General features: G+C 48.2%; 2 protein-coding genes across 2 annotated transcripts; both read left to right on the top strand.

Annotated features, from left to right (window-relative positions):
- The first annotated feature begins 743 nt into the window (after window positions 1–743).
- On the top strand, window positions 744–5,055 carry KRT38 (keratin 38). The gene is made up of 7 exons (XM_036342078.1): window positions 744–1,302; window positions 1,491–1,573; window positions 2,351–2,507; window positions 2,875–3,036; window positions 3,126–3,251; window positions 3,765–3,985; window positions 4,508–5,055. The coding sequence occupies exons 1-7, from the start codon at window positions 811–813 to the stop codon at window positions 4,638–4,640; spliced, it is 1,374 nt and encodes a 457-aa protein (XP_036197971.1). The 5' UTR covers window positions 744–810; the 3' UTR covers window positions 4,641–5,055.
- A 9,504-nt stretch (window positions 5,056–14,559) lies between these two features.
- Window positions 14,560–18,715, top strand: LOC118672402 (keratin, type I cuticular Ha7-like). The gene is made up of 7 exons (XM_036342056.1): window positions 14,560–15,192; window positions 15,369–15,451; window positions 16,239–16,395; window positions 16,784–16,945; window positions 17,035–17,160; window positions 17,682–17,902; window positions 18,296–18,715. Exons 1-7 carry the CDS (start codon window positions 14,701–14,703, stop codon window positions 18,375–18,377), a joined length of 1,323 nt encoding a protein of 440 aa, XP_036197949.1. The 5' UTR covers window positions 14,560–14,700; the 3' UTR covers window positions 18,378–18,715.
- The last annotated feature ends 5,225 nt before the right edge of the window (window positions 18,716–23,940 follow it).

Genomic DNA, 23,940 nt, shown 5'->3' on the forward strand with positions numbered 1-23,940 from the left:
AATTCTTATTTGGGATTAAAAAGATTATTCTCATTTTTGTTTGTTTCTGGCTTCTTGAGCTCACTTTTCTTGGTTCAGATTAAATGGTTTTCAGGGTCACTCTGATACTGATGAGCCTCTCAGACACCTATGGCTGTCTGAGTTGTGGTTGTTTCCTGATGGACTTTACATCAGATGTGTGGCACTGAGCCCTGAATGTAGGATGGGCTGGGAGATGTATGCTGAATGAATAGACTTATGGCAATTTTTTACCCCTTGAGTGAGTCTGAAAGGCAAACAACTGAAGAAAAAAGAAATGTAGAACTTATTAGTAACCCAAATCATAACCAGTATAGGGAAGGCTGGTTGACTGTAAACCCAGAGAGTGCCACTGCAGTCACAGGGGTCTGTCTCTCCAGCTACTCCAATGACCCACAGTAACAGTCATGCCTTAGAGTGGGCAAATCAACAAGGAGGCCAACCCCCATCAAGGTATAAACATCCAATGGCTAAGAGCACTTTTGTTCTTTGAAAAATAATAAAAGCTTCCCTGTCCTCCCACCAACAGACAACCTGATATCAGAGCCAAGAGGCACCTCGGATCATCAGCATCCCTTTAATGAGGTGAGGAACTCTTGGTGGTAAACTCAACAGCTGAGTAACAGGATGGCGGTACAACAATAGGTCGAGAATCAAGGCAGTGAGGTCAAAGCACTGAGCCAACACCCACTGGGATATGGTATAAAAGGCCCAGGAAGGAAGGGGGTTCTCAGACTCGTGTCTTGGCCTTTCCAGCTGCTCTGAACCTCCTGTGTAGCATCAGCCCACACCATGACTTCCTTCTACATGACCTCAAGCCAGCCTCTGGGCAGCACCCTGAATCCTGGAGAAAGAAATGTCTGCCCCTCCTCCGGTGATATTGGGTACCACCCTGGCTTAGAGGAAAAGGCTGCCTGCCAGGGCCTCCTGGCCAGCCTGGCACATGTCAACCGAGTTCGAGTGGGGACCACCCCGCTGGGCCGACCCAATCTCTGTCTGCCCAACAGCTGCCACAATGCTTGCCCCTTGCCAGGAACCCGCAACATTCCTGCCAACATCGGAAGCTGTGGGGCCTACGGTGAAGGCACCCTGAACGGCCATGAGAAGGTGACCATGCAGTTCCTGAACGACCGCCTGGCCAACTACCTGCAGAAGGTGCGGCAGCTGGAGCAGGAGAACGCGGAGCTGGAGACCAAGATCCGAGAGTGGAGCAAATGCCATGAGACCACCATGTGCCCCAACTACCAGTGCTACTTCCAGACCATCGAGGAGCTCCAGCAGAAGGTGGGGTGTGGAGTAGCCTGGGGTGTGCTGGGCCTGAGGGAGGCAGAGGGCGATGGCAGGCAAAACCACTGAAGGCTCAAAGAGCTTAGAGTTCTTGGGTTTCCTTGAGCAGGAGGGTAGACACCACACATAGGGCTAGAGCCCAGTGTGACGTTAGTGTGTGAATGGTCTTCCTGGTTTTTTCTTAGATCCTGTGCAGCAAAGCTGAGAATGCCAGGCTGGTTAGCCAGATTGACAACGCCAAGCTGGCTGCCGATGACTTTAGGATCAAGTAAGTAAGAGTCTAAGAAGGCCCAGAGTGACTCCTTCCTCCACCTAAATCCCAAATGTCCAAGCATTTGTTGAGTGAGGGAATTACTGTTCTGTTTCTTTCTTCCTAAATTCCCAAATTAAAAACAAGTAATAGAAAGAAGGTAGAGAAGAAACAACACCATTAAGTCAAGCATGTATGGCATAGCCTCATGTTAGTCCTAGGTCATATATTTCCCTAAAATGTAAGATAAAGATGCCTGAGCTCATTACTTAAAATCAAAATAGAGTGATTTCAAGAATAAACAGAATATGGAAAGCTATTGAATTTCACATATCAGTTGGAAGAGCCACTTACGGAGGGGTCAGTGTCCAGATTTAGCGATGAAGCCCTCAGCCACCAGGCATTTCCTCTCAATAAAGGAGAGAGATGAACAAGTCGCACAACACAAAGAATAAGGGAGCAAATCAAGGTCCAAGCTCCTGCTGTTGCTTCTCCTTCTTAACAACAGCCCGTGAAATGGCCCGAGCCCTGTACTGGGTCCTAAGACACATATTCTTAGGCAAGTCAGTTAACTTTCTGAACCACAGTTGCTTCAATGCACAATGGTAAAAATATGACTGCTTCCCTAGACCACGAATCCTTTGAGAGGAGGGGATGTGTCTAATTCTTCTCTGAGGCCAGAGACTGGGCACAGTGAGCAAATGAGGATCCACGGTGCTCAGGGGGTGGGACCTCGGGTCAGGTGAGAGGGGCTTTCCTTGACATCTGTTGACCTTGCATCTCCTGTGATGGAAGGCACGAGAGTGAGCACTCCCTGCGCCTGCTGGTGGAGGCGGACATGTGTGGGATGCACAAGCTCCTGGATGACCTGAGCCTGGCCAAGGCCGACCTGGAGGCCCAGCAGGAGTCCCTGAAGGAGGAGCAGCTCTGCCTCAAGAGCAACCACGAGAAGGTCTGGCCCTGTGGCTGCAGACTCATGGTGGTGGTGGTGGTGGTGGAGGTGGTGGTGGGGTGTTGGGCAGGAAAGGGAGCCCCTCTCATCCTGTGGCTCTAGGATTGGAGTCAATTGGCATCAGGATAATGGGTTGATCTGGGTTTGAGTCAAGCTGACTCTGTGGGATGTGGTAGATGGGAGTTTCTTCTCCAAAGATTTGCCTCATGAGTTTAGGAAGGTCTCCACATGGGTTCTTCTCATTGGCCCTGGCAGCAAGACCTTTCACATCAGTGTGTATGTGGAGTCACCCCTCATACTGCTTGTCAGGAGAGCGAAAGCCCTTTTCTCACTTGGGGTTCTTCTGTTGGTTCTTCTGTCCCTGCAGGAAGTGAACATTCTGAAGTGCCAACTGGGAGACAGGCTCCGGATTGAGCTGGACACGGAGCCCACCGTGGACCTGAGCAGGGTGCTGGAGGAGATGCGGTGCCAGTACGAGACCATGGTGGAGACCAATCGGTGTGACGTGAAGCAGTGGTTCGAAGCTCAGGTGAGGCGGTGCTGCGGAGCAGGGGGCAGGGGGAGCCTGGCTGCCATCTGGGCAGGGCAGTGATCACGTCTCTGTGCACTGTGCTTCAGTCTGAAGGCATCAGCCTGCAGGCCTCGTCCTGCTCTGAAGAGCTGCAGTGCTGCCAGTCGGAGATCCTGGAGCTGAGATGCACGGTGAACGCCCTGGAGGTGGAGCGCCAAGCCCAGCACCAGCTGGTATGAGTCCTCCTGCAGGGCACTGCGAATGCCCCTGCCACGGCCTGGTCACAGCATATCTGAGAAGTCTCCCTACTCAGTTCTATAAACATTATGTTTGAGCTTGATTTGGGTTCCTCTCTCCTGGGTGGAGAAGGCTTGCTTTTAAGGTTAGTTCGACCCAGAAAAATGGTTCCTATTACACGTTAACTCCACTTCCTTCAGAACGAGGTGTGGAGGTTCAGGCACTCATTTCACAAGATTTTGCTGGGTGTCTCCTTCATGTCATGTGTTGGAGGCATAGGCGGAACATGACAGTTCAAGTTAGACTTTTGTGTGTGTGTGTGTGTGTGTGTGTGTGTGTGTGTGTGTGTGTGTAAAAAGTCATGGTCACATTGATGGCAATTTCTTCAGAGCTCTAGAAATGCCCTGTGACTTCTTGGAATTTGCCACCTGCCTGGTGAATTCAGCCGTGATCGTCACTGCTGAATTCTTCATCCCCTGGGACTTCCCCCCCATTATGTCCCATTATAGAAAGACTGTCTGCAGAACTCCCTGTGCGAGGCCGAGGCCCGTTTCGGCACCGAGCTGGCCCAGATGCAGTGCCTGATCAGCACCGTGGAGGAGCAGCTGGCCGAGATCCGCTGCGACCTGGAGCGGCAGAACCAGGAGTACCAGGTGCTGCTGGACACAAAGGCCCGGCTGGAGTGTGAGATCGCCACGTACCGGAACCTTCTGGAAAGCGAGGACTGCAAGTACGTGTCATCTAGGCAATTCCTGGCTGAGTCATTCAGTCGTTTCTCAGAAGCTCCTCTGGGTAACAGAAGGGCAGTCTTCATAGCACAAGGCTCTCCGTGCACCTGTGGAGCCACCACTGACGGTGCTGCACACACTCTGTGTCAGAGGGAGTGAGTGTGCAGGGACTGACTGTCCCTTCAGAGGAGGCTGCCATCTACCAGGTCTCTTGTCATAGATTTGATCCAGCTGGTTTTTTGGACTTGCTTTTCCTTTTTAACATCTTTCCCAGTATGTTATACCCCGTGGGATAGAACCCAACTCTCCTGTACAAAACCTTGATTCTGGCAGGCATTGGAGAGATCGCCCGGTCAAACTCCAGAGGTGCAAACTAGGTGTCAGTGGGCAGAGGGCTTCAGTTGCATCAGGTCCTGTGATTTGGGAGTGAGGAGCCCTTTGTCATGCTCCACACACACATGTAGCAGTGAGCCTTCTGTTAATTTCCACCCCTAACCTTGCTCGCCTTTTCCATCTCTCTGCAGACTCCCCTGCAATCCCTGCTCCACGTCTGCTGCCTGTGTGCCTCCCGCCTGTGCTCCTCGCCCGAGCTGTGCCCCCTGCACCACTTATGGGCCTGGCTCAGCCCGTGCAGCCAGCACTGGGAGCCGGTTCTGAATGTCTGTGGACCAGCGGAGGCGGCTAAAGCAAGGGGATACCCACATAGCAATGCTCATTAGACATTTCGGAAATCTGGCTTCTAACTATCACTGACTTTCCGCATGCATAGGCCTGTCCAAACCTACCAGGAAAAGTGGGATCTCGATGGGGAGCCATCCCTCCCAGCTCCTGATTTTCCCAGAGGGCTCCACACCTCCCTGGCTGGGTCCCGATGACCAGTGGTGGCTCAGAGTATCCACCTGGAGACACTCAGGGATGGGATCCGATGGAAGAATCATTCGGGCTGAGTCTAGGGCAGTGATAGTGAACCTTTTGAGCTCGGCGTGTCAGCATTTTGAAAAACCCTCACTTAACTCTGGTGCCGTGTCACATATAGAAATTTTTTGATATTTGCAACCATAGTAAAACAAAGATTTATATTTTTGATATTTATTTTATATCTTTAAATGCCATTTAACAAAGAAAAATCAACCAAAAAAATGAGTGTCATAGGTTCGCCATCACTGGTCTAGGGCATGACTTGAAGTTGTGTTTCAAGGACACCGATGTTAACTTGAAAAATTTACCCACTAAACTTACTTCGTTTGTGACCAGGGAAGTGAGGAACAAATGTCACTGTTTAGGATTCCCCCAAATTGACTATTTCTAACATCTCCAGGCCCGGATAATGATCCCAGAGGGAAATATGGGACTAGAAACTGTATATTTGATCACTTCCTCTCCCACTTCCTCCTCCCTGCGAAGGAAGCTGGTTCCACTTCCTCCCTAGGTCAGGGGGGAACCTCCTTGCAACAAATCTGAGTTCTCTCCACTCAGGATCCCTGTCTTTGACAAAGGGCCAGGCTCGCCTCTTGCTATGTCAAGGGACCTTTCACATTAAGAAATCTCTCTTCTCTATAAATACTGCCTCTCACAACTATTGTCTGGCTTCATCTAATTTTACAGTAAAATTTCAACAGTGACTTAATTTTTTCTAGCACGTCCCCCTGAGGTATTAAAACCTACCGATTCAACAGGAGAGGACTGCTGGCCACAAGGGTTTCGGGGTAATGGAAAAATAGATCATGACAGTATCTTCAACACATTTATGTTTGCTTACTTCCTATGCTTCCGCTCTTGTCTCCCACTCTTCCCCGTCCTCACCACAATCCAGCCACGGTGGCCTTTCTGTGCGGGACATGCTAGGAGACCTGTCCCTGCTCTTCCTCCTCGTTGGAATGCTGTCCCCCTCTTCCTGGTTATTCAGGTCTCAGCTGAAACATCACTCCCTCTGAAAGATCCTGCTTGATCATCAGTCTTCGGTACTCACCTCCTCACTGTCTGTCCTGTTTATTTTCATCTGAGTATCTCTCAACAGCTCAATTTGCTTACTTGCCTATTATTTTCTCATTAAAATGCTTCCTTGAGATTAGAATTTGTCTACTGCTGCTTCCCCACAGCCTAGGCCACCACCTGGCACAGAGCAGATGCTCAATAAACATCTGTGGAAAGAATGAATGTGTCTAGACCTGATTTTATCATTGACTCGCAATGGGGCTTGAGAATTGCCGGAGCCTCAGTGTTTTGTTCCTGCTATAAAATGGGGCTAATGTGACCTTTCCTACTTACGTCTTAGATCTGTCACGGACCCTAAGTGAGATGGCAGAATTAAAACACCCTGCAAGGGAGGAAGCACCATATAAACCTCCTCCAGAACCAATATCATACCATGACTAGGAGTGTGGGTCCTGAGGCAGACGGGTCAGGTTCAAAGCTCACCCCGGGCCTTCAGCCTTTTCCTTGAGGCAGTTAAAAGAAAGTTCCTTTAGCAGCTAAATGCAACCAGAAACAAAATGATATACTGAATCACTTGCTTTCCGGAACAAATTATATTTGCATTTGTCCAAAGAATAAGGAACCTTTGCTTTGAGGGGCAGAGCCTTCTTAGCAACCCCCTTATACCGAGTTCATCCAAGGAGAGGGGAGCCCGTTTTGTGGGTGGTCTTGTCTTCTTTTCCCCTATTGGACCCACCAGGGTTAAAGTGATGGGGAGACACTCAGGAATCAGTGACACCAAGGGTCACTGATGACTTCTGCAGAACTTTGTTTTGGGGGGATGTGGATTATATGTTTGCAGTCCTGATTTCTACATGTGGTTGCCAGATGGTTGGAAAAAATCGCTCATCTCAGCCTCATGGCACATCCTACCTTGTGGCTCTTTAAGAGAAAAGGCGACGTGGAGACACAGAGGAGTGACACTGCCACCAAAGTCAGAGTCAAGGCCGGCCTGGTTCAAGGCAACCTTGTCTTCATGGGAAGGAACTGCCTGTTTGCATTTGGGCCCACAGCGTCCAGCGCTGAATGTGGCCCATGGTGAGAATGTCCTTCTGGAAGAACCTCTTGTGTCATTAAGTCATTTTGTCTGAGGTTGATTGACTGGGCGGTGTTAAGGGGCAGGATCTGGCTTGTCCCCCTTCCTACCCCAGTGATCGAGCTTTAAAAAGCTCCCTCTGCAGGGTTGACATCTTCCTGAGAAGAGACTGTTGTGTGTGTACCCACCTTGAAGGCGCTGCCTGTCGGGAAAGCTCCCGTCTCCTGCTTCAGCCCAGCTCCAGTCTCCCACCTACACCTGGTGGGCTTCCGTCCTCACCATGGACAGCAGCAGCGACATCACACAGAGCCTGCTCTGCTCTCTTCCTATGATTGTTAAAATAAACACTGAACCCTAACCACACAATTTTAACTGGAGCTTTACGTAGCGGTGGTTTCCTCCTGCTGGTGTTAAATGCCATCTCTTCTCCCTGAGAACTGAATGTCGTTCTCTCACATTCAGAAAGGCGCACATTATGAGCCCCTTAAACTTATGAAGCAGTGGGGTTCACAGGAGTTCAATAACTTGACTAAGGCTGAGCCAGGACTTGGACCTAGATTTCTCTGGCTGCAAAGCAATTGTGTCCTAGAGCTCGCATCTTTATTCTCTGTTCTTTTGGTGACTCTGCCTTTTAAAGGGACACCCTGCAATGTAAGCCTTGGTTGCCCCTGTTTCTCACACTTAGGGTCACCGACACAGTGCAATTTGGAAAGTGGCTAGATGTGGATTTACTGAGCACAAACCTCACAGAACAGTGGATTAGTCAGTTCTCTGGACCAGCTGGTCTGCACCCCAGCTCACTGCTGTCTACATCCTTAAAAAAAAAAAGTATGCATATAAGATCTTTGGTTAATCTCTTTCTGCCTGCTGGCCTCCCCATTCCCTCTGAGATTCATCAGTCTGTTCCACGTTTTCACGCTTGTGCATTGAGTGTCTGCCACCTGGTGGTCAGACATCATAGCTACCGGTCAAATGGTCGCTTAGGCTTTTATATATATGAGATCCTAAATGAAAACAAATCTTATCCTGATTTGCTTTAGGACCACAGGGTTTAGAAGTCCAGGATTTTCTTTCCTTGGCATAACATGCTGTTGTCTGGCTTTATATGTCTCTTCATTCATTCATTCATTCATTGCACATTTATTGAGCATCATCATGCACCAGGCACTGTGGATGTTAATACTGAGTCTGATTTGCTCCATAGCTGAGCTCATTTGGTTATTTCTTTCATCTTTTCACTGATTGAGCATTTACTGTGTGTCAGGTGCTATGCTGAGTATTACAGAGGTGAACAAGACAAAAGGAATAAGATGGAAATCCCTGCTTCTAAGGATCTTCCACGTAAACTGACAGCAGAGTACACCATGGGGGGGCTATATTCAAGGTAAACGAGGGACTCAGTGTGAGTGGAGAAGAAGAACTGACCAAATACCAAGTAAAGCTGGAGGAAGATTCAAGGCTACTCTTGAACTGAGAAATACGAACTCTTAGGGATAGACCTGACCTTCAGAAATCAGAGTATTTAATAATAGATTTTTCATATGCAAAATGAAGCCAACTTTTCCATTTTTCCCTATTTTTCCTGCACAAAATTTGTGAAGTGGGCCAAATAAATACTTCTATAGTGACTTATTCAGCTCATTTTTCCCCAACTTCCTAAATCATTCACCCTCCAAGTTCCCATAGTCTATTTTTCTCCTTTCCATTGAATGCACCTTTGCCCCAGGACTATCTCCAGCCAGGTCAGTGAGAGTTTTATTGGCTTAACACCCACAGGAAATGGTCCCTGAGAAACCCAGAGTAATGGACGAGTGACATCCAGAGGCTTATGGGGACACAAGACAGCAGAGGTGGTTCCTGGTCCAGCACCCCAGGGACCTCATCAGCCAGGATCATCACTCAAAGTGAAGGGTGTGAAGGGCAAAGTGTCTCTGAACACTGGGCAGAACAGCATTGTAACCCAACTGATTCAGCACAAAAGTCAGGTTCCTGAAATGGGAAAAGGAGCCCAAGGGTATCCAGATGCTAACAAAACACCAAGCATTTTCTGTTTATACAAGGCCTCTTAGAAAAATAACTCACAAAGTTCTACAAGCAGAACACAAATACTGTAAAAACTCGAGACATAACAAAAGGCTACCATGTGCAAATAATCCTCCTCCTCAAGTTAGCTTCTGTACACACACGAGAGAGGTGGTGGATATTAAAATATATATAAAATTGATTTCAGAGAGGAAGGGAGAGGAAGAAAGGGATAGAAACACCAATGATGAGAGAGAATCATTGATTGGCTACCTCCCACATGCCCCCCTCCCCAATGGAGATCAAGCCCACAACCCAGGCATGTGCCCATACCAGGAATCACACTGACCTCCCAGTTCATAGGCTGATGCTTAACCACTGAGCCACAATAGCCAGGCAAGGTGGGGAATATTTTGATGTTCAGATAGATGCGGCTCATGGTATTCTCTCTGAAACACAGGGCCCTGCTAACAAAAGCTATAGCCTTAGCCACATTTAATGATTCGGGGAAGGGATGGCATAGAGAAGGAAGGGAAGAGGCTTTTGAGGTTCAAAGACCAAGCCCTGAGAGGACAAGAGCATGGACTTGTCTGATACGAGGAAGGTCATGTGTCCTGCTCTCTGGTTAGATGAAGGCATGTTGGGATCAGGGGATGAAGAGGCAGGGAAGAGAAGAGAACTGAGATGCTGGTAGGTCCTCTGCTGGTCTGACCCCTTCTTCCAGGCTGGGATGGGGAGTCAAGGGCAGGGGCATAATAGATACCCTAGTTAGGCTTGGGGATTTAGGAGCAGAGGGGACCTGTTCTCCCTTCCCCACTTGGAATCTGGAGAGGCACCAAGACCCCAGGGGAGTCTGGGAAGTAGAACCTTCACAAAGAATCCTGAGGCCGAGGGTGACATAGCAGCTAAAAGCGATCGTCTGTGTCGGAGAGCAGCAGAGATGTACAGAGGGGGTCCTGCGAGCTCCAGGGGACTGTGGATGAGGATGAGGATGATCTGGCAGCACCTGGAGTTCTGACAACCAAGCTCTAGGCAGAAGGACGCAAGTGGGCCACCTGGGCTGCAGTGTGGATGAATGAAAACGCAGAGGACACACCACTGCCTTCCTCCTCAGCCCCAACACCATGGAAAAGAGGCCTCTGGAACTTGGGGCCACCCCTTGGGAAAGGCTACTTAAGATAACTGAGATGAAGGTTCTGCCCTTTGGCATAGTGAGAGATGAAGATTAATAGTGTAATTTAGTTAAAGTATCAGAAAAGCTATATATTTTTCACACCCGACTTTATGGTCTGAGATTCAGTCTTGCTGTAAATTTATGTCTACATAGATGTCCCTTTTGGTAATTATAAAACGTAGCATGCTAGGTATCTTGGATTATTTTTTCTCATTTACTCTTATACTGTAGGTGTCATTTCTATGTCAGCATCTATAGATCTACCTCATTATTTGTAATGGCTGTAAGCCTTTTCCTACATGGATGAACAACTCATTAACCAGGCTCCTGTGGGTGGGCACTTTGTTTCTTCCTGGTCTGCTGTGACTCCCAAGCTGTTGCCATGAATATCCTTATTACCCTTGGACACGTGTCCATGTAAGTGTGTCTGCAGCATAAATTCCCGGAAGTGGAATAACTGGGTCAGAGGGTATGCACAGCTGTACTTTTAATAGACATTTCTGATCTGCCTTGCAAAGAGGTTGTATGACGCCATAGTATGTGACGGTGCCAACATTGTGACATTAACCTTTTTAAAAATTTATGGTTGACACTATTACAGATGTCCCCTATTTCCCCCCTTTTTGATCTTTGCTAACTTAAATAGGTACAAAATGGTAATTTAATAAGCATTTTTGAATTACAAATGATGTGAACATTTAAACCATGATTAAAGGCCATCTGAAAAAAAGTAACAGCTAACACTTGTTGAGTGCTTCCTGCCAGACATTATTTTAAACTAGAGGCCTGATGCACGAAAATTCATGCAAGAGTAGGCCTTCCTTCCCCCGGCTGCTGGCACTGGTTTCCCTCCGGCACCCGGGACCAGGGCAGCTTCGCTCTGGCCTTGGCTTCATCCAGAAGGACGTCTGGAATGATGTCCAGAAGGACGTCTGGTCTAATTAGCATATTACCCTTTTATTATTATAGATGATTTATAGATATCAACTTCTTTAATACTTAAACAGATCGATGACCTGGGTGCTATTGCTGCTTCCGTTTTTCACATGCAGAAACCACGGCATAGAGAGGTCAAGTCACCAGGCCCCGTTCATACAGCTGGTACATGGAAGAAGCAGAATTTGAATCCAAGCAGGCTGGCTCCATAGTTCCTGGCCTTAACCACTCTGCTATGCTGCCTTAAAATTCTGTGTAATGGGTTCTAGTAGCAGATAAATATTAAAGCAAGTGCCCTGTGCTAGAATGTAGATAAAGGAACCTGGGATGTGGGGGGGTGGGGCAGAAGTGAAGAGAATTATTTTCATATTGATCAGTCTCTGATGAACTGAAGACCTGGGACAAAAATAAAGCAGAATAATAATGTTAAAAACCCTTAAAATCAAATTAAAGATGCTCAAGTAACAGGTATAAAATCCCATCCAGAGACAGAGAAGCACCGATCAGACCGTCAAACCTCAGAGAGAAGGCAGGGGAGGGTGGGGGGAAGTGGGAGAGATCAACCAAAGGACTTGCATGCATGCATATAAGCATAACCAATAGTCACAGACACTAGGGTGGGTGAGGGCATGAGCGGGGGTGGGAAGGGGGGGTAATGGGGTATAAGGACACATATGTAATACCTTAATCAATACAGAAAAAAAAGAAAACAAAGTCATGAACTATGACGCTAGCTACAATAAAAACACAGCCCTGTCCATTAAAACAAATCACATGCAAGAGAAAAGAAAATGGTGACTTTTCCTCCGTTTCAAAGCCTCTCAAGACGGACTTTTGAAATCAGAGGTCCCTCAGGTGTCCTCCCACCAACTCTGATCTTTACCAGAAGCAAACTTCCTTCTGGTGTAACACACAGTGGGTGCTGCCTGTGGACAGTACGCATTTGCTTAGGTATCTTCAGAGTCTCCCTCCTGCAATAGACAAGGTAGCTGCAGGTGAGACCCAAGCCCTGTGGGCTGCTCCAACTCCACTGCTTTGCTCTCACTCAGAGATGCATCAGAATGGCCCCAACGCCATGGCATTGAATGATGCTATTCTGTACCCAGTGGCCCACCGCCCCCTGAAGATAGATGGTAGCTCGAAAAACTTTACCCCTGAAGAGAGAAGACAGAGGTGGCCCCTGTGGATGAAGGAGGGCTGCAGGACTACTTTTCTCTTGGCTCTTCATCGCCAGCACCTCCCTTCATGTTACCCGGCTCACATATGTTGTACTCAGGCACTGGGGCCTGTTTTCACAGGGGAGTGAACAGGGCAGTCTACTGTGTCCAGGTGGGATCCTCCTCACCTACACAGCCGAGTGTATCTCAAACACCCGCCTCACGCTGTCCACTTACTTCCAGTTCCTTTGAGACAAAAGATAAGCAGCAGAATCCACTGCTCTACAGAGGAGCAGGCAGCATCAATGCTGCTATGCAACACAAACCTTACAGAGCCCACATGGGGGGAGAGGGGGCACAAAATCCAGCTTCGGAGAGGGGTGTCAGCCAGGGATGCAAACTTCAGCTCTGATGCCTAGAAGTGTGTTCAGAGATGGAAGGAAGTGAGATGTTCATCAATGGGACAAATCCTGCCTGGGGATAGGGTCAAAAGATGGAGCCTATTTAGCAAATCAAAGGAAACCATTTTAATGGTCCAATTCTCTGGATTACAGTGATGCTATGATGACACGGAAGAGAGAAACAAAAAGGTGTTTGAAGATGAACATATGCAGATTGTGCTCCGAGGCCTCTGAAGGACAACCTGACTGGGAGAGGTCTTCTAAGGACTGCCTCAGCAGAGAATTCTTCATCGATGACCTCAGGGTAGCTGGGAGAGGCTCAGCTGACCCAGAGCAGTTTTCCTTTGGGGAAGAATTGCAGTTCTCTTTATTTTATTTCTTCTTGAGAGAATTCCAAGAACCTAGGTCTCACCAATCCTCACACTCACTGCCTCCCATTTGGGTTTCAATGGGGATCCTTGTTCCCGAACTTCGCTCAGAGAAGAGACCTATTTATGCTCTTTTAGGAATATCCCATTCAATCTTCCTCAGTCTTTAGGTCCCTCTACTTTTCCTTGGTCACTTTGGAGGGGCAATGCCTGGCCCCACAGAAGTTGGTCGCAATGGCCCCTCAGCTTTGTTGAAACTCTTTGGGATCCGAGATATGTTACAGATTCTCATATTTAAGTATAACTTTTTCTATGTGCATTTTATTGTCCTCCCTGCCTCAGTATCTCTGTGCCGGAATACAAGGTCCCTCAATAATATTGTTTTTCACTCCAACTTCCTGTCTAATAATTAAGCCTTGTACACTTTCCCAAGCAATGACCTGGGAAGCAGTACAGGTTGTTCCTCCTGGGGGCTGTGGTGAGGTTGAGAGAGAATGGGCTCTACAGATATGAGATGGAATCTAGCCCTTGCCAGTTTATCAGCTCTGTGAATCAAAAATGAACTTTATTCTAGTTTCCTCATCAAAGCTAAGAACAGCCACCTCACAAGTGGGAAGGACTCAATAGGAAAGAATATAGTAGAATAGCTAGCTTACCTGTATCCTCTCTAAATGTTAGTTCTTGAACTTTTGTCTCAACATCCTTTGAGCTCTGTTGCCCAATTTACCTTTTCTGGATTAAATAAGATTATTGTTTTTTGTTAGTAGTTTTTCTCTAGATACACCTGTGGTCAGGATGATGAATTTTCTTTCACTAACTCTCATTAATCTATGATTCTCATTCAAGTTTAAGACCCTACGATTTCAGTGACACTGTTTTCTCCTGAAGAACAGGGACCACTGTGTGTCCTGGACACAGCACACCACCTGAGTTATGGGGGTGTTCAGGAAACATGCTGAACAAGTGAATGAATGAATGAATGTGGATGTGGACTAGTCAACTAAAACTGAATTAGCAGCAATGTTTCGTAGTGCATTGATGTTTTGTTGCTTCTCCAGGGGAGTATGCAATTTAAAAGAGAAAAGAAAAAAGAAGAAATGAGAACCACCCAATATTCAAATATCAGTAGACTTGCTAGTTTTATACAATGGCATTTTTCTTGAAAGGAAAGTTCGGTTGAGTCCAACCACAGGTGGGAGAGCCACTGGATCTTATAGATTTGCTGTCTCTCCTGCTACACAAATCATTGACTGAAAGATTAGATCCTTCAGTGTGGCCGCATCCACAGGGAGACCGTCCAGCCCAGAGTGAGGACATCTGAGGCTGCATTAACTGTTGGTGGTGGCTGAGTAGGAATATAAAACTCTGACCTTCCATAAACAGACAATTTGATATCAAAGAGGCAAGAGGCACCTCAGATCATCAACATTCCTTTAATGAGGTGAGGAACTCTTGGTGGTAAACTCAACAGCTGAGTAACAGGATGGCGGTACAACAACAGGTCGAGAATCAAGGCAGTGAGGTCAAAGCACTGAGCCAACACCCACCTGGGATGGGGTATAAAAGGCCCAGGAAGGAAGGGGGTTCTCAGACTCGTGTCTTGGCCTTTCCAGCTGCTCTGAACCTCCTGTGTAGCATCAGCCCACACCATGACTTCCTTCTACATGACCTCAAGCCAGCCTCTGGGCAGCACCCTGAATCCTGGAGAAAGAAATGTCTGCCCCTCCTCCGGTGATATTGGGTACCACCCTGGCTTAGAGGAAAAGGCTGCCTGCCAGGGCCTCCTGGCCAGCCTGGCACATGTCAACCGAGTTCGAGTGGGGACCACCCCGCTGGGCCGACCCAATCTCTGTCTGCCCAACAGCTGCCACAATGCTTGCCCCTTGCCAGGAACCCGCAACATTCCTGCCAACATCGGAAGCTGTGGGGCCTACGGTGAAGGCACCCTGAATGGCCATGAGAAGGTGACCATGCAGTTCCTGAACGACCGCCTGGCCAACTACCTGCAGAAGGTGCGGCAGCTGGAGCAGGAGAACGCGGAGCTGGAGACCAAGATCCGAGAGTGGAGCAAATGCCATGAGACCACCATGTGCCCCAACTACCAGTGCTACTTCCAGACCATCGAGGAGCTCCAGCAGAAGGTGGGGTGTGGAGTAGCCTGGGGTGTGCTGGGCCTGAGGGAGGCAGAGGGCGATGGCAGGCAAAACCACTGAAGGCTCAAAGAGCTTAGAGTTCTTGGGTTTCCTTGAGCAGGAGGGTAGACATCTGGAGCCTAGTGTGATGTTAGTGTGTGAATGGTCTTCCTGTTTTTTCTTAGATCCTGTGCAGCAAAGCTGAGAATGCCAGGCTGGTTAGCCAGATTGACAACGCCAAGCTGGCTGCCGATGACTTTAGGATCAAGTAAGTAAGGCCAGAAGCAGGCTAAGAGTGACTCCTTTCTCCTGTTTTATTTCTAAGCGGCCACCAGAGTACTTGGTCCACCAGAGTAGGTGTTCAAAAATAGTTGTTGATGAGAATAATGAATGAATCAATGAATAAGTGTCCTCTTTCTTCCTCTCCAAAGCATAATTTAACCTATTACTAGAAATGGTCATTATATGGGATGAAAGAGAACAAAAACATTAAAACAAGAAAAGAGGTAGGGTCTAGATTGGTTAGATCCTATGTCATATTCTCCCCATATCTAGAAGAAAAGAGGGTTTTGTGTTATAACCTGAAGCCAAATCAAGTCATTCCAAGAATAAACTTTCAGTGCATAGGTCACTGACAGACTCACTAACCCTTGGCCTAATCCATTTAGTGGGAATAATTGTCATTGTAGCTTCTTGTATTAAGAGTTGCAATTGAATGAATGAGAAAAACAATGAGAAATAATTAATCCAATGGGTGAAGTAGCAAACTGTAGGTCCAGAAGGCTTATATTTAAGCCATTCTTTTACCTATGGCAGCATGAATCCTGCATTTGAAGTTTGAATACTTAGGTTGAGTCCCTTATTTACTATTAATCAAGGTATATAATCCTAGACATCTACTATTCTTTCTGAGACTCAGTTTGGGCTCTGTAGCTAAGAGTCTAACACAGTGATAGTTGATCAGGTGAGCAAATGAACATCCAAGGTGGGAACCGGGATCAGGTGAGAGGGGCTTTCCTTGACATCTGTTGACCTTGCATCTCCTGTGATGGAAGGCACGAGAGTGAGCACTCCCTGCGCCTGCTGGTGGAGGCGGACATGTGTGGGATGCACAAGCTCCTGGATGACCTGAGCCTGGCCAAGGCTGACCTGGAGGCCCAGCAGGAGTCCCTGAAGGAGGAGCAGCTCTGCCTCAAGAGCAACCACGAGAAGGTCTGGCCCTGTGGCTGCAGACTCATGGTGGTGGTGGTGGTGGTGATGGTGGTGGGGTGTTGGGCAGGAAAGGGAGCCCCTCTCATCCTGTGGCTCTAGGATTGGAGTCAATTGGCATTAGGATAATGGGTTGATCTGGGTTTGAGTCAAGCTGACTCTGTGGGATGTGGTAGATGGGAGTTTCTTCTCCAAAGATTTGCCTCATGAGTTTAGGAAGGTCTCCAGATGGGTTCTTCTCATTGGCCCTGGCAGCAAGACCTTTCACATCAGTGTATATGTGGAGTCACCCCTCATACTGCTTGTCAGGAGAGCGGTTCAGGTGCTTTCTGCTCTGTCAAAAGCCCTTTTCTCACTTGGGGTTCTTCTGTTGGTTCTTCTGTCCCTGCAGGAAGTGAACATTCTGAAGTGCCAACTGGGAGACAGGCTCCGGATTGAGCTGGACACGGAGCCCACCGTGGACCTGAGCAGGGTGCTGGAGGAGATGCGGTGCCAGTACGAGACCATGGTGGAGACCAACCGGCGTGACGTGGAGCAGTGGTTCGAAGCTCAGGTGAGGCGGTGCTGCGGAGCAGGGGCCAGGGGGAGCCTGGCTGACATCTGGGCAGGGCAGTGATCATGTCTCTGTGCACTGTGCTTCAGTCTGAAGGCATCAGCCTGCAGGCCTCGTCCTGCTCTGAAGAGCTGCAGTGCTGCCAGTCGGAGATCCTGGAGCTGAGATGCACGGTGAACGCCCTGGAGGTGGAGCGCCAAGCCCAGCACCAGCTGGTATGAGTCCTCCTGCACCCGCAGGGCTCTGTGAATGCCCCTGCCATGGCCTGGTCACAGCATATCTGAGAAGTCTCCGTACTCAGTCCTATAAACATTAAGTTTGAGCTTGATTTGGGTTCCTCTCTCCTGGGTGGAGAAGGCTTGCTTTTAAGGCTAGTTTGACCCAGAAAAATGGTTCCTATTACACGTTAACTCCACTTCCTTCAGAACGAGGTGTGGAGGTTCAGGCACTCATTTCACAAGATTTTGCTGGGTGTCTCCTTCATGTCATGTGTTGGAGGCATAGGGGGAACATGACAGTTCAAGTTAGACTTTTGTGTGTGTGTGTGTGTGTGTGTGTGTGTGTGTGTGTGTGTGTGTGTAAAAAGTCATGGTCACATTGATGGTAATTTCTTCAGAGCTCTAGAAATGCCCTGTGACTTCTTGGAATTTGCCACCTGCCTGGTGAATTCAGCCGTGATCTTCACTGCTGAATTCTTCATCCCCTGGGACTTTCCCCCCATTATTTCCCATTATAGAAAGACTGTCTGCAGAACTCCCTGTGCGAGGCCGAGGCCCGCTTTGGCACGGAGCTGGCCCAGATGCAGTGCCTGATCAGCACCGTGGAGGAGCAGCTGGCCGAGATCCGCTGCGACCTGGAGCGGCAGAACCAGGAGTACCAGGTGCTGCTGGACACAAAGGCCCGGCTGGAGTGTGAGATCGCCACGTACCGGAACCTTCTGGAGAGCGAGGACTGCAAGTATGTGTCATCTAGGCAATTTCTGGCCAGGCCACATACCTGACTGTCAGATTCCGTTGAGATAACTCAATGTACTGGTGCAGGAGATCTCATCCTAAAGAACCCGCCTCGCTTAGTAACTCATTCACCATTGCTGGTGTGGGCAGATCGTGCTGTTGATAGAATGGATCACAAATGGTAGCCGGGTCCCTAAGCCGAGCCCCAGGGACGCCTGGATATGGAAAGACACAGCTGAGTGTGGACGTGGGTCTGACGGAAGAGGTTCCGTTGGGTTGTGTGATTTGTCTGAGGCAAACCCTCCTACACCACTTTGGTCTGATCTTTTCTGTCTCCAGCACTGAGATATCTTTTTATTTCCCATGTCTAACTCTCCCTTCTCTCTCTCCCTTGCAGACTCCCCTGCAATCCCTGCTCTACACCTGCCTCCTGTACCCTTCGTCCAAGCTGCCCCCCGCCGGCCTGTGGGTCTTCATGAGAGCTGACTCTGAAGGTCTGAGTTCCAACACAGGAGGTCAGGGCTGCCTGTCCTGGGTTTAGGATCGCCCTCACCTTGCTTAGTCTTTCTCTAGAAATACCAAACCCACTGGAGGCATTTTCACTGAATCAAAGGGCAGCAGACAACTTCTAAGTAGTGGCTTCCTATCTGTGCCTTAGGCTGATTTTTAAAAACATTGCATTGTCTTCCACTGAAACTATTGTTTTCCCACCTAGTCTCTCTTCTGGGATTTTCATTCTACTCCAGTGCTTCAGAATCTTCTAAAATGTAATTGGGCTCCTGTATTAAATAAATGGTCAATAAACCTCCTTCCTGTATCACGTGGTCTCCTTCTTGTGTTTGGCAGTATATGTGGTGTCCTAGGGAGCCCGGGCCCTCAAGCCCTTGGGTGGTCATTGGCCCTGACATGTCACTTCCAGGACCTCTCTGGGGCACTGGGGTCTGAGCCTTGGGATGAAGATCCTTAGCTGACCCCGGACATGTCTTTACCTTGCCCGGAGATCCTTACAGATGGGTGAAAGGAGGCAGTATTGGTTGCCAAGTTTGAATTCCTTCAGAACAGCTCAGAACTAACATGTCCCTACTGTGCTTTTTGGCATCTTTGGCCTCTTGGTATTTTGTTCCAGAGCAACATCACACAAATTCGAGTTCCAACCCAGTCAAAGGGAGGTCATACTGAGAACTGCCCTGACCAAGTTGCCATGTTTTTCTCTCAAACTGGCCCCTTCATGGAGGCAGGGCATTTCCTCCTGCTGTTAGACATGGAGGCCCAGCTTGGGCCCTGGGAACAGCTGTCTTGGCCCACTTCTGGGATGTGGTTTTCTCTAGAGAGACGCTGCCACCGATGTGCTTGTCTCCTCTGCTGCCACCTTCCAAGTGCTGGTGTGAGGACTGTGGTTGCCACAAATGCTCCAAATGCCTGCCAGCCTCCTAGATGGGACTCTGATACAGGCCCAGGTGGTCCACAGCCAGACTTGGTGGAAGAGCATTTGGGCAGCAGCAGTGAAGAGGCTGTGCCCCTTCCCTGCTGAGGAGTCAATTTCGCTTTTGGCAAGTGCTGAGTGTGCCCAGATCTCAGCTCACCCATGTACCCTAGTCCAAAGACCAGTGCAAAGTTGGTCCTTCTTCATGGTAGTGTAGTATGGTGGCTAGAGCACATGTTCCAGATTCGGGCAGACCTGGGCTTAAATCCCGCCTCTGCAACACCAGCTGAGTGACGTTGGCCAGGTCACTACACCCTCTTGAGACCTATTCGTAAAATTAGAAGAATGTACTTCCCTCTCACCATTGGTAAGGGATAATCCAGGTAATGCTCCCAGCATATACTAGTAGAAAGCACTCAATGAATACTGGTTTATGGGGCTTCCTGGGAACCAGCAGGGACAGTCTTTTCTTCATTGAGAGAAAGAGGAGGTAATGAGGTGGTAGCAGAGCCCGTCAGCAGCACCAGGAACCACATATTCCCATGCTGGTTTCCCGAAGGGTTGTCCATACTCCCATCCACTTATAAACAATCATGAAAACCATCGACTGTTGTTATTGGAGCTCAATTTCCCATGCCAAGTGGCCTAACCAAATGTTTTAAAAAGCATTCTTTGGGCTGTCTGAGGACAAGAATGTCCATTGGGCTCTTTGGGGCTTCCTTCTCTTAAGTGATCCCCCACAAGAGTCTTATGTTTTAAGCAGTGGCCAGGACCCCTTCCTGTGCCAGGGCCATGGACATCTGGTCTGTCCCCCATTCTCTGGCCAGGTCACACCCTGAATGCACTTTAATTGTGGGACCCCCATGGCTACTAGGCCTGCAGGAAAGGCTACTCAGACCTGGAAGAGACTGCAGGTTAGGGAGGCCGGCAGGTGGCTGGCCCTGGGCACTTGGACAAAGGTCTTGCTCAGTCATTACTGCAGCCTGAGGGCTCGAGGTTCCCTTCTGGTACCAAATCCAAGCACTTCTCTTCCTCAGGGTGATTCTCCCTTCTGCATGTCATCTTCCCCTCTGTGGCCTGGCTGCATCAGGATCCCCCCCACCGATTGGCCCTGGATGTGGCATCTGCTTTTGCTTTGGTCACAATAATTTCAGCCAGATTGATTATTTTCCTCCCCCTGAGACTCTGGCTGCCTTGGCTTGAGACCAGAACCAGTTTGGAGCCACCTACCACTAACCCCACTGGTTTTCAGTCAGCCAGCCCTGCACTCCTGATGTGCTGGTTGGTAATAGTTCTTTCCAGTCGGGTCTCCTCAGGCCCTCCCACCCACCATCTTTTTTCCAACTCCAAATGCCATTTTCCTCAAGTCCCAGAAGAGTGGGAAGGAGTAGGTGGCTGGCTGTGGGCCAAGGAGCTTTGGGAAGGGGCCCACACTTCTGTGCCCCCCACTGCCCACACCGGGAAGCCAAGGAAATCACGGTGGAATTATGGGCTCTCCAGAACAAGAGCATTTGAAATGTAGATACTTGGTTTTCTGTGGTCCACCCTGTGTGATACCCAAGGCCCTGCCTCATCCCCTCCCCCTCATCTTCCTTTGCTCTTCCCAAGAACAGAATCAATGTGTCCCTTCTCAGGACCACTCACAATCGCCTTCACGAGCTCATCTTGTTGAATCATTTTTGTCTTTTTTCATCATTTCAGTGTTTCCCGACCGTTTCCTCATCCATGGCTTTTCATTTAATGAATATTTAAAAAAAACCCTCACCTTCTCATTTAATGTTGTATTAACTTTCAAAAATATAAATACCAAACTCATTTTGACTAAAAGACAGCTCATTTAGAATCCAGGTTTTGCTTGCTTTCTGACGACACTCCCTCTATCCAAAATATCTTCCCTGCCACTGTTTTAGAGATTCCAAATGCCACTCCCCTCTAGGGTCATTCTCCCTTTGAGAAGCAGGGCTGCCAGTCAGGTCTGAGCCTTGGGCTGCCTCAACCTCCCTACCTGCCTTCAGGCGTAAGAAACCTTAGCCCCTCAGGAGGGCTTCTCAGTTCCTCCAAACAGCCCAGGCTCCAGGCACTTATCCCTGACCCCCTAGTGGCCAGTCCCACTCACTACATGTCACGCTCTCCAAACTTAATTCTACTTCTCTCCCTTTAGCCAGCTCTTTGCCTTGACTTCCCAGCTTCCCTTCTGATCGCATTACACTCCCAGGGTGACCTCAAGAACATTTTGGTGTCTCTTTCCCCTCCCCCCCATATACACCCAATCACTCAGCCTTAGAGAGTCCTTTTGGGGCATCTCTGTCCTCCATCCCTCCCTTACTATTGGCACTGCTAGTGGCTGGAGTGGGTTTCCATCGTGTGCTACCCGGACTCTGGTAAGAGCCTCCTCCTGCCCATCTTTCAAGCTCAAGATCGTCTCTTTGATACTCTACATCTCTAAGGCTCTGTGGCCTCTCCTTCCTTTGAGTTGCATGGTCTATCTCTACTGCTCTCAGTTTTTTTGAGAAGTGGGATTTCTCTAATTCATCTCTGTAGGTCCCTTAGTGCCTTGAGAGGGCATTGCTATGGCAGGAGCTCGTGAATATTGGAGTGGGTCACCGGGACAAGGTCACTGCTGGTGGTAAACCCTGCCTTGGAAATAGTGCCCACATCTGCACATATCTACTGGCAGCCTCTTAATCCAAACTCATCAGAAATTCACTTCTAAGGCCCCCACTTAAGGGTGATAGGAACTATGAGGAATGTATTCAGAGGGATTATACTCAGGATGGCAGGCAAGGGGACTTGTAACCATGCTAAATAAAGAGCCAGGAATGAGAACTCACACAGCAGTCTTAAAGAGCTGAAGGTCTTCTACAGGGCAGAATGACTGGATTTTTCCTCTCTGGGACCCCGTGGGTAGAATGAGAAAGGAAACTAAAGAGCAAACTCTGACTTACTTGCTAATGTATCACCAGCATCCAACGCCTGTGCCTGCTTGCACAGGTAGGAACTCAATAAATATTTGTTGAATGCACGAATAAAAGAACAAATGGAAACAATAGGTAGAACTAGCAGGGAGGTAGATCTGTCTCTGCATAAAGAACTTTCTAACAATCCTGATGTGGAAAGTCTTCTAAAGCTAGCTGTTACTTATCTCTTGATTCCACTGTCTTGTACAAAGCCTGGGGTACTGGGAGCCACAAGGGCCAACTTGGCCAGGGATGAGTCATCTTGGAACATGGTGGTCTGGGCACCTAGTTAGAGGGAGGTTATCAGAAGGGATTCAATGCCAAAGGGTCCAAGACTAGTGGACTTTGAGATCCCTTTTGGTTAGATATTTGATGTTTTTGAGCCAGCTATGACATGTGCTGCTGCCTCAAGGGCACTCCCGGTGCAGGTGCATTCATTCATTCATCTTAAGAATGGGGTCAAAGTAGCGTCTTCGTTAGCATAGTCTTGAAGCTGGCTGGCTGCCCTTTTCCAGGGCTTATTAAACGACTGGCCACAAACTTCTGATGCGCTGAATGTGTCTGAAGATTAAGGAAATTTAAATTTTGTTCTAGAGTCTCCTAAGTAATGGGCAATCAAGGTAGGTGCGTTTCAAAGAAATGCAAGAAGTTTCAAAAGGTGAAACATCAAAGTTCTTGAGTGGGTATCTTTTAAAATAAGACGAGGAGGGAGTCAGTGGGTGAGAGTGTCTGACGAGGAAAAATGCCCAGAAAGGATGGGAGGTGCCTGAGAACAGACACCCTAAAGTAGAAATCACTGCCTGCCTTAATTAGACGGCAGACTCCAAAACACAGGAACATGGTTTTATTTCCTGGGAATCACAAATTACCCAGTTTCATTCCCAAGTGTTTCCCCACTTCCAAAACTGCTCATCGGCTTCACACTTGCACACGGAAAGTTTTAATTGCCAAAATCAGTTTGATATGTTGTATTTTCATTTTAATTCAGTTCAAAATACTTTCATTTCTCATTTGATTTCATCTATGTCCCTTGGGTTATTAAAGTGTGTTATTTAGTTTTCAAACACCAAAATCAATTTAGAATTTAGGTTTTTCTTTCATTGTTCTGGCCTACAGGAGGAAACTTCCTTCTCTTTTCTGTTACTTTCCTTCACAAGGATTTTGGCTATTTTTCCTCAGAGTTGAGGAAAGTCAGCTACCAGGGGCAGATCTTATCTATGATTTGCCTTTACCTGAAGACTATACATGGGATGGTCCTGGCATTCAAGGCTCCCATAATCTGGACTAAACACAACTTTCCAGGAGGGGCATGTAAGTGCCAACACAATTAGATTCTTTCCCACTTCCCAAACATGTTTGATTCTGTTCATTCTGTTTTCTATGAGAGATACTCTCTTCCCCAATCCCTCATGGAAACCATCATTCAAACACATTTTAGATGCTCCCTATTCTGTGAAGTCTTTTTCTGGTCTCACCAGATGCTCTCTTCTTTAAAATCTTCACAGCTCTTTTATTTAAAAATGTTTAACACTCCTCCTACTGCCTTTATAATACCAAGGGCATTAACTTTCTTCTCTCTCTTATTAAAATCAAACCCGCTCCCTCCAAGGAGGCCAAGCAGTGCCCCCTCCCTCTCCCCAGCATTCCATACATACCTGCTGG

Source organism: Myotis myotis, unplaced genomic scaffold (assembly GCF_014108235.1).
Source record: "Myotis myotis isolate mMyoMyo1 unplaced genomic scaffold, mMyoMyo1.p scaffold_m19_p_17, whole genome shotgun sequence".
Lineage (NCBI taxonomy): Eukaryota > Metazoa > Chordata > Mammalia > Chiroptera > Vespertilionidae > Myotis > Myotis myotis.